This window comes from Phaethon lepturus, unplaced genomic scaffold (genome assembly GCF_000687285.1).
Source record: "Phaethon lepturus isolate BGI_N335 unplaced genomic scaffold, ASM68728v1 scaffold1703, whole genome shotgun sequence".
NCBI classification, from domain to species: Eukaryota; Metazoa; Chordata; class Aves; order Phaethontiformes; family Phaethontidae; genus Phaethon; species Phaethon lepturus.
The window spans coordinates 39,395-48,186 of NW_010528187.1; the positions used below are offsets into that span (position 1 = coordinate 39,395).

The following is an 8,792-nucleotide window of genomic DNA, read 5'->3' on the forward strand; positions in this document are numbered from 1 at the left end:
TTGTCCTGGATTCTCATGTTTTATACATTTATTTATTTATTTCCCTAGGGACACTGCACAATCTGTGAAAGAAAAGTTTGGAAGGAAACTCTACAATGCCCTGCTAAAGTGAGTGTACAGGTTACTTTGCTCTGCCTTCCAGAGCCACATATTCAGCTGGCTTACCTGTGGTGTTTCTGTGCTCTACTCTTTGTGTAAGAAATTTCAATCCTTAGGAAGGGCATAGGAGAAGGATATGGGACCCTCTTGTTCCATATAGAGGTTACATTTTCAATAGGCAAATGTCAGAGAAAAAATTTAAAGTTACTAGAACCCCATTGTGGAAGGAGTCTTAAGAGACATGAGGGATGTGTTACTTAAACATAAAGGCTTTCTCACTGTCAAAAATGAGCTACCTCACCTTAAAAAAGCACCAGAAACAAAGTAATATGTATTAGTGGCTTAGTCATATCCTTTCAAAAGACAGTTGGAAGTGAATGACCCAAAGTACAGATGAGATGACTGGAACTTCAGCAAAACCAAGGTGTGTCTGAAAAACAAAAAAAAAGAAATCTTTAGCTTTTTTGGAAGCTAATTGGAAGGTCAATAAGTGTATGGGAGAACAAAATGTAGGGAATATAGAAGGGCCATGAAAACAAAGGAATGATTCATGTTGACATCAGCAGACTTCAGATCAGACCTTGTTTGCCTTTTCTTCATTTTCTTTATACAACTGATAATGAGTCATTTGGTAAAATAGGCTCTGTGTTGCCTCTGCAGAGGAGAAATTCCAGACTTGAACAAGATTCTTGACCGAGATGATATAACCATTATGAAAAGAGCCATCTTTTCAACTCAGGTCAGAAAATGTATTATTTACACAAACATCTAGTATAAATTATAAACATGATTGTACAAGGATTGTGTATGACTTATAGTGATATACATGCATCGAAAAAGAAGTTTTCAGCAAATTCTTCTCATTGGTAAGATTTAAAGATCAGCTGTGATTGTTTTTAATAAGAATATGACCTAAACTAGTTCTTTTGGGGAACCCATGGATATTCCCGCAGTGACATGCAGGACACCAAAATTCCTGATTCTTTTCAACTTCACTAAGTGTGAACTTTGCATTGTTCCTGAAGCCTGGATTCTTCCATTTTTATTAAATATGTAAAATCAGTCTCTTAAGGAGACATAATGTATTGACTAAGAATCTTTAAAATTAAATGATATGCCTTTCTACATGTTAGTACAAATACATTTGCTTTGAGGCAAATAAAACAAGTCCTGTAATATTTCATGGTCTCATTTGTGGCCTTAGTTATATAGCAAACCACATTATATGATCATAACTTTGCTTTCTTACCTTAAAATGAAAGGGTAAAAACCTATCCACATCAATGACAAAATCTCCCACTGTCTTCCACTAACCTTAGAAAATGGTAACAGACTCTTTGACAACAGTTTTGTCCGGTTTATGGATTGCCTTTTCTCTCTTTAGCGACACTCTCTGCCTCCAGTGACCACCCACAACATGATTGATGATAGCAATGATCCAATCCTCAATACCATCCGACGCATTGGCCTTTTCAATAACCGGACAGACAGAGTAAAGGTACATTCTGTCATTTTAATTTTAGATATAAAATGGAATTTCTTTAAACAGTCTCAGTCTGGATCATTAGCATGGGGAGTGCAGTCAAATACTTGATAGGCACTATTATACTAATAAAGTACATTTTCCCTCTTCCTCCCCTTTCAGGAATAACAACTAGTGACTTCACAGATATCCTCAGTTGCTGTTTAACCAAGTTAATTTCAAATTAGAAATCTGATGTTAGGGAATTGTTTTCATTGCTGCCTCCTGTACTGAATGAGGAGTTACTATTCCTGAAATCCAGAAAGTGCCACAGGTCATTTGCACCCAGATGTAAAACTCTGAAATAGATTCATTTGCTAAAACTAGAGTTCCAGAGTTTGAGCACAGACATTTCTGGAGTATTGATTCATCTCTTAAGAACAGCACCCTGACACTCAGGAGTTACTGTAGAAGGGAACCAGAGCTTTGATCCTGAGCAGAAATGTTCATGCTGTGCTCATGTTTACATCAACTGCTGAAGCTAAATATGTGTAAATAAATCTTTTCCTTACTTCCATGTCCATCATGTCAGACCACAGAAACCGTCAGCTCCCACTTTCACAAGTCTGCCAAGGCTTTTTTGGTCTGGCAATCTCTGGCATTCTCTCTGTTAACTATGTCTATCTCACCATCTATCTATTCAAAGTAGAACCTAAAATTGCAAATTCTTCCTCTTCCAAACCTACCTTTTAAAGTCAGATCCATAGTATCTCAACAATGACATATGACTTGTTCTCAGTGTTTTGGCTTTTACACCCAGTATCTGAGTGAACATTTTCCTCGGCTTCTTAGTTGCTTCTTCCTGGCTTAACGTATTCTCTGCTAAATGTGTGCCTCCAATGAGCTCTGAGAGCATCATATGTTAATAATATACTAGATGTAACAAAAATAGGGTGGAAAGATGCACTGTATATAAATGTAGTAAAAAATTCCTCAGAACTAGCTGCCTGAAGTCATTAGAAAGCAGCTAGCATATAACACCGCAGACACCTCTTCCTGCTTCTCAGCAGACTTGATTGGATAGGTATATGTCAAGTTTGTACAAAACTGTCATTACCACTGGAAAATTACCTGCTGCATGAACAGGCTTAATACTTAATGAGCTGAATGTCATGGACAAAAATTCTGGAAACTTCCAATGGAAAGTCATTTTGAGAGGTGTATGACATATCCGTGTAGACACAGTTGGCATGTGAAAAATAGCCTCAGCAATGCCAATGGAAAATCTTACTTGATTCACTGGGATCAAATAAGCTTGCATAATGAGTTTACAGGCCATTTACTGGTTGAATACATTCATGTGTTAATTTACTTAAGTGAGTAGCATGACTATATTATTAAGAAAGGATAAAAGCATACCCTTGACATGGAATAATGGCTTGCAGTATGTTTATGCGGGGAAAAAAAGCCCAGAGAAGGTTAAACCCTTCCCTCACACTTCTCCCTCCCAAAGCTGACTGGACAAGTATACACAAGGCACTTCTCTGTTTAGCAGTGTAACATAGGGCAATGACATCAAGCCCTGCAGAGTCATGCAGATAAATTATCTTGGGTCCTGAAATCAGGACAAGTTAGTAAGTTAATAAGCTTTCTCTTTCAGCAAGTTTAGTTAGCCTAGGTAGAGGACTGTGATGACAGGGCTATTAATATGTTTGGTTTCAAAATTCTCTCAGTTCTTGAGAGATCAATTAAGTATCATAAGCATTCCCATATTTTAGTTGGATGATGTGAAGCTCAGAATTGCTGTATGCTCCTGAGGCCTTCTCTGGAACAAGACATCCCAATATTCTGTACCTTGGTACAACAGACCAAGAGAACCAATTTAGTATTGCTAAATGCCACAGCCTTAGGCATAATTCTCAATGCACATGGTGAAGACCTGTCCAGAAAAGGATTCATTATCAGTTCTATTTCCAGGACAAGACTGCTCACAGGCAGGATACAAGAATGCACACAGGCAGGATACATTTTAGTGTGGGAAGTGAATTAGATAACAGATGGGCAAAGGAGATGTTGTCCACGTTGTCTTAGGAAAAGACCAGAGTGAAGAAATTGCTTAAGCTTATTGATAATTAAAATGTATTGATGATGGTTTTCTTTCACCCCTAATGTAAGTTTTGAATATCCAGGTGATCCTACATCCAGAGTTTCTTTCTTCGACAAGCCCATTGCTGCCCTTGGACTATGAGGAGTTTGTCAGAGGCTGCCACCTTGGTGTATTTCCATCATACTATGAACCCTGGGGTTACACTCCAGGTAGGCAATCTGTACACTTAACTACTATCAAAAGATGAATACCCATTCTGTCGATGCAGAATAGCTTTACAGCCAGTAAAGTGCTGAAAAGACTTTTTTGGCTCTGTTTCTTCTGCAGTGCAAAGATCTTACTGCTGGCAAAATTTGGGGGCCAGGTGGTATAAAATGCCATCTACTGACTAACAACTATTCCCATTTGTCTCTGCGCTGGACCCTTTCCCATACTAACATGTAATCTTTTGATATTCTCTGGCTTTAGAATAAAAAATCATTTTTAAAAATTCTTAACTTAATTCAAGACTTTAAAAGAAGATTTAGAGGAATGCATATATTGAAAAAAGTAGGGCAAGAACTCTGATGCTGCCAGCCAACATCCTTCACTGGATTTAATTCAAGATAACAACTAAGTTTGACAGAATTATGTAACACCATATCTAAGATATTTACCACAATGCATGCAGTGGTAGAGAATCTCAGAGAATTAAATGAAAATTTCTAAAGATACAAAGAGCATGTAGTCTCTGACTTTAAAAAATTGGCCCAGATTTACAAAAGTCACTTAACACCTGATGAAATGAGTACAAACTATGAACTTGAATACCTATGATCAAAGCCTGGGGGCCTGGGTTTTTTATGTCCTCCAAAATACCTTCTGTAGCCTTGATACACATCTGGAAGTTGGGGTGCCCCTCTGAAGAGCATTTGTTGTAAGACAATGAATCATAACAGAAATTTTTCAAATTTAGTCCTTCTCCAGAAATATTTGTCTGCAAGTAAGAGACCTATTAAATTCCAAGACAACTGTCTTTCATTCCAGAAATTTTTCTTCCTGTTCTAAAAAGTGTGACAGCCAGTGATGATTTTGAAATGAACATTAAAGTAAACCTGGACAGAAAAGTTAGACTGGTACTTAGCAGATTTGAGGAAAGCTGTGATTTACACTAGTTAAAAGGGTAGTTTCTCTTTGCATTACTAATGCAAAAGTGATTCTCTTTGTTGATACCCATTTAATTCTCCCAGAAACAAAAAATGTGTTTTTTAAGGTAGATTTATAGCTCTATTTTATAGACAGCAGTTTTTTTGTCATATTAATGAAGGCCACGTAGATGTCTTGCAGCATTTCAAAGACTAGAGTATTTACTTTATCTGCATGCTGCCTTAGGTTAGGCTTAAGTTCAACAGCAAAAACTCTTTAAGCCTGAGTAAACAGTTATCCTTACTCACAGTGATGATAGAAATAACTACAAAAGATGCATACATTTTCTAATTTTATAAAACTAGTTCCACATCTACTTTGAATGGAGTCCTGAGTTAATGATGGGGTTTGTTGGGGTTTTTTTCTTGCTATAAGCACCAGTTTACAAGCAATGAGCATGAAAATATAATGTTCAACATGCTCCTGCACTTAAGAGATTCAGTTTTGTATATAGTTGTGAACAGTTAATGAACATATGCGTACAACAGGCTTCAATTTAAAATCCAAACAAACAGTCCAGACCATATATTGGGGTTCTCTGTTTCAGCACTGGACTCCCAGAAAGTTTTCAGTTTAGCTGCTGGGAAACACGAAGATATGTCTGCAAAAATGGTGTGAAATTTTCTGTTTGAAATTTCTTTTTCTTTTTTTCTTTTTTCTTTTTCTCCAAATCCACAACAAAGCATAATAGTTTTCACTTGTCATTTTCAGAGCAGCTCTAGGGTTATGGGACTTTCTGTCTTCCTGTTTCTTTTTCTTTTTTCTCTCAAGGTGAAACCATTCAAAGCACATTGCCCTGAAATGCTTTTTGTCTGTTTCCTTTGGCAGCTGAATGCACTGTGATGGGCATTCCCAGTGTAACCACAAACCTTTCTGGATTTGGCTGTTTCATGCAAGAACATGTTGCTGACCCAGCAGCTTATGGTAAAATTTTTAACGCCATATCAAAATACCTCCTCTGAGTTAGGAAAACAAAAAACATAGCAATAATGTAGTTACTCCTCAATTTTGTGCTTTCACTAATGCAATGGAGTTCATTAGGGGAATATATTCAGAGCTCTCAATATCTCATTATGTTGAAAAAGCCATTCAAGCTTTCATATTTATGCAAACCCTTTCCAGGTTCTCTCTCTTTTGTCTCCCTTTAACCGTTTGTCTGCTTTATCCTTCCAAATGCAGCACTCCTCATACCTACTCTGGAGTCTCCCAGCACTTCCCTTTAAGGCCTCTGGTTACAGCATAACCCTATGAGCCCTTCAAAAGAAGCAGTGAAAATTTGCTTCTCTTTGAATAGTCCAAGAAGCATGTACCAGGACCTTGAGGCCAGTGAAACTTGCCCCCACCAAACAAAGAGTAAATTATCATGTAGAATAAAAAATAAATATGTGAAAAGGGACCTACTTAGAAATAAGAATCTGCTTATAAAGGTTTAGAAATTGTTCATTATTGGAGTGTGATAAGGAGGAGTGTAGCACACTGCTGGTGTGTCAAGACAATATTGAAAATGTGCCCAAACTAGGGCCTATTTCTAAGTGCATTGGCTTGTCTGCACAATCAGACAATGACAGCTCCACACACAGGTCCAACTGTGCCCTGACCTAGGGACAGGAGTAGAGCCAGTTGCCAAATACAGATACATCTGCCTGGGTAGACACGTTTTTGAGAGCCTTCAGAAAGGTCACAGACCGAGAGCACAGGTCACTTGCTCTCCTCTGCCAGAACATAGATGTGAGCATTGACATAACTTACTGTACATTCCTAAGGGACACTGGGCACTTCAGTTAAGGTAGTTGTGCATCTGTCTCATCCATTAAGATAGCTGAAATCTAGTACCCCCTTCTTCACAACACCCTGGTGTAAGGAAGGTGGCAAGAATAAAGTATTGATCTTGACAAACTACGTAGAGGCAAAGTTTACCTCAGCCCTCTCTCTGCCAGAATTGTATATTGACTAATGTATGTGAGTTAGCTATCTCTATGGAAATGCTTGTATTTGTACAGAAAACACAGCCTCTCTCTTACAGGCTGATTCTGACCATCCACACTTCTAAATTCTAGGAAATTCTAGTGCTTCTAGGAAAGCACTAGACTGTTTTTTTTAAAGTAGTCAGTATTTTTAAAATTATGGGAGATAAAAGTGATGTCTTTATCCAGAAACTCTTGAATCCTTTTGGACATACTTACACAACAACAACAAAGCCTCTGAGTTTTGAAGAACTTGCTGAATTTCAGCCTGAAAGGTAAAGAAAATTAAAAAAAAAAATGCATATTTCTCTGCAGCTTACCATTCCATTCCATTAGAATAGTAACAAATGTTCCAGTTATTGCTGCCTTTTAACATTAAAAAGAACATATAATACATATAATATTTGTAAGACTATGTGACAGAAGGTAGAATGGAAGTGTAAGAAGTCAGACCCCATTTTCAGTTCCACTCATCTTCACTTCTTTTGTGTCCTTCAGGCATCTACATAGTTGACAGAAGGTTCCGCTCACCTGATGAATCATGCAACCAGCTGACTCAGTTCCTGTACGGATTTTGTCAGCAGTCCCGTCGCCAGAGGATCATCCAAAGAAACCGAACTGAGAGGCTCTCAGATCTGTTGGACTGGAGATACCTAGGCAGGGTGTGTGAAACTATGTAATAGAGGTATTTAAAATTCCAGACACATAAGTTTAACTAGGAGTCTTCAGCAGCATGCTACAATGCAAGGAGACATCCCTGTTCTAAGAAGCACCTCTCAAAGGTGCTAGATGCAAAGCCTGCCTTTACACTTCAGTGTAATGCTTCCATTCTCCAGTGGTAAGGAGAGACATACCTTAACTGAATAGGTTAGAGCAGAAGCCTTTGTAGTCCTTAGTCCTTGTGCTAAAGACAGTGTAAAAAGCTTGTGTTTCTAACAACACTGGCAACTCTACACTAAGTAAGATTTGTGCTTCAAAGTAATCTGGACTCTTTCAAAAATCCTACCTATTCTTCCTAAAATGCTGCTGAGCCTTGTGGCTCCTCAACACTCCTACACTACCTCTGTGCTTTAAAGGCAAAATAGTGGTTTTAATTTGACGTAAAAAACACTGCAGTATCACCTACTAAGAAGAAAGTAGCAAAGCAGTATTCTCAAGTCCACAGGAGCAAAGAAGTGGATGCACATATATCAGTTTTGTAACTATTGTTCTGCTCTGATATCTGTGTGAGAACCTTTCTGTTTATATGGTTCCCAACACAGCATAAGAACCTGATACTACAACAAACTATTTTTTCCATGCATGTGATGGAGACTCATGAATATAGTGGATCCATAAATATTTTTGCCAAATTCTTAAATACTAGACTTCAATAAATTCATAAATGTTACTTTTCTGTAATTGTTACACACGCTTTCTATGCAAGAATGAGTCCAAAGTTTATGTGCATACACATGCACACTTAAAGATGTAAATTTTCCTGGTTAAATAAGAGCCAGTTCTATCTTGAGGGATAAAAAAAAATCTATCGCTCAATAAGAACTACAGTGACTGAGACAAGTGCTGCTTTCCATCTTGATACATCTTAGCCTTACAGAAACCTTATTCAACTTCTGTTCCAGACTCTACTTCAGTGTGAATCTAACATGAATGGCTCACTATTTCACAGCAATGTGTTCATTATAAGCAGCGATATTAGTTGGTTTCTCCTTAGCTGAAAACATGTTTAGACTTTGTTCAGCATTATCTTTTAGAAGATTCTAATTTTATGTTCCTTTTTTTCCTGCTTAAATCTGCCCAAGACTTCCTTGACTTCCAAAGACTTCTCTTTTATGTTGCAGTATTACATGCATGCCAGACACTTGGCCCTCAGCAGAACATTCCCAGATAAATTTGAGATGGACCCAAGTGCTCCACCAAAGGTGAAGTCTGCTTTTGGAGATGAGTTCATCTGCATTTTAGCTACTTTACAAAG

General features: G+C 37.7%; 1 protein-coding gene across 2 annotated transcripts in view; it reads left to right on the forward strand.

Moving 5' to 3' along the window:
- The window catches only part of GYS2 (glycogen synthase 2 (liver)), a 47,277-nt gene that overhangs the window by 37,215 nt on the left and 1,270 nt on the right, over positions 1 to 8,792 (forward strand). For both annotated transcript variants that reach the window (XM_010283580.1, XM_010283581.1), the window contains exons 9-15: positions 49 to 108; positions 760 to 838; positions 1,484 to 1,597; positions 3,751 to 3,877; positions 5,682 to 5,777; positions 7,316 to 7,479; positions 8,659 to 8,739. In XM_010283580.1, the coding sequence (XP_010281882.1) occupies positions 49 to 108; positions 760 to 838; positions 1,484 to 1,597; positions 3,751 to 3,877; positions 5,682 to 5,777; positions 7,316 to 7,479; positions 8,659 to 8,739 (721 nt within the window). The remainder of the gene's footprint in view (positions 1 to 48; positions 109 to 759; positions 839 to 1,483; positions 1,598 to 3,750; positions 3,878 to 5,681; positions 5,778 to 7,315; positions 7,480 to 8,658; positions 8,740 to 8,792) is intronic.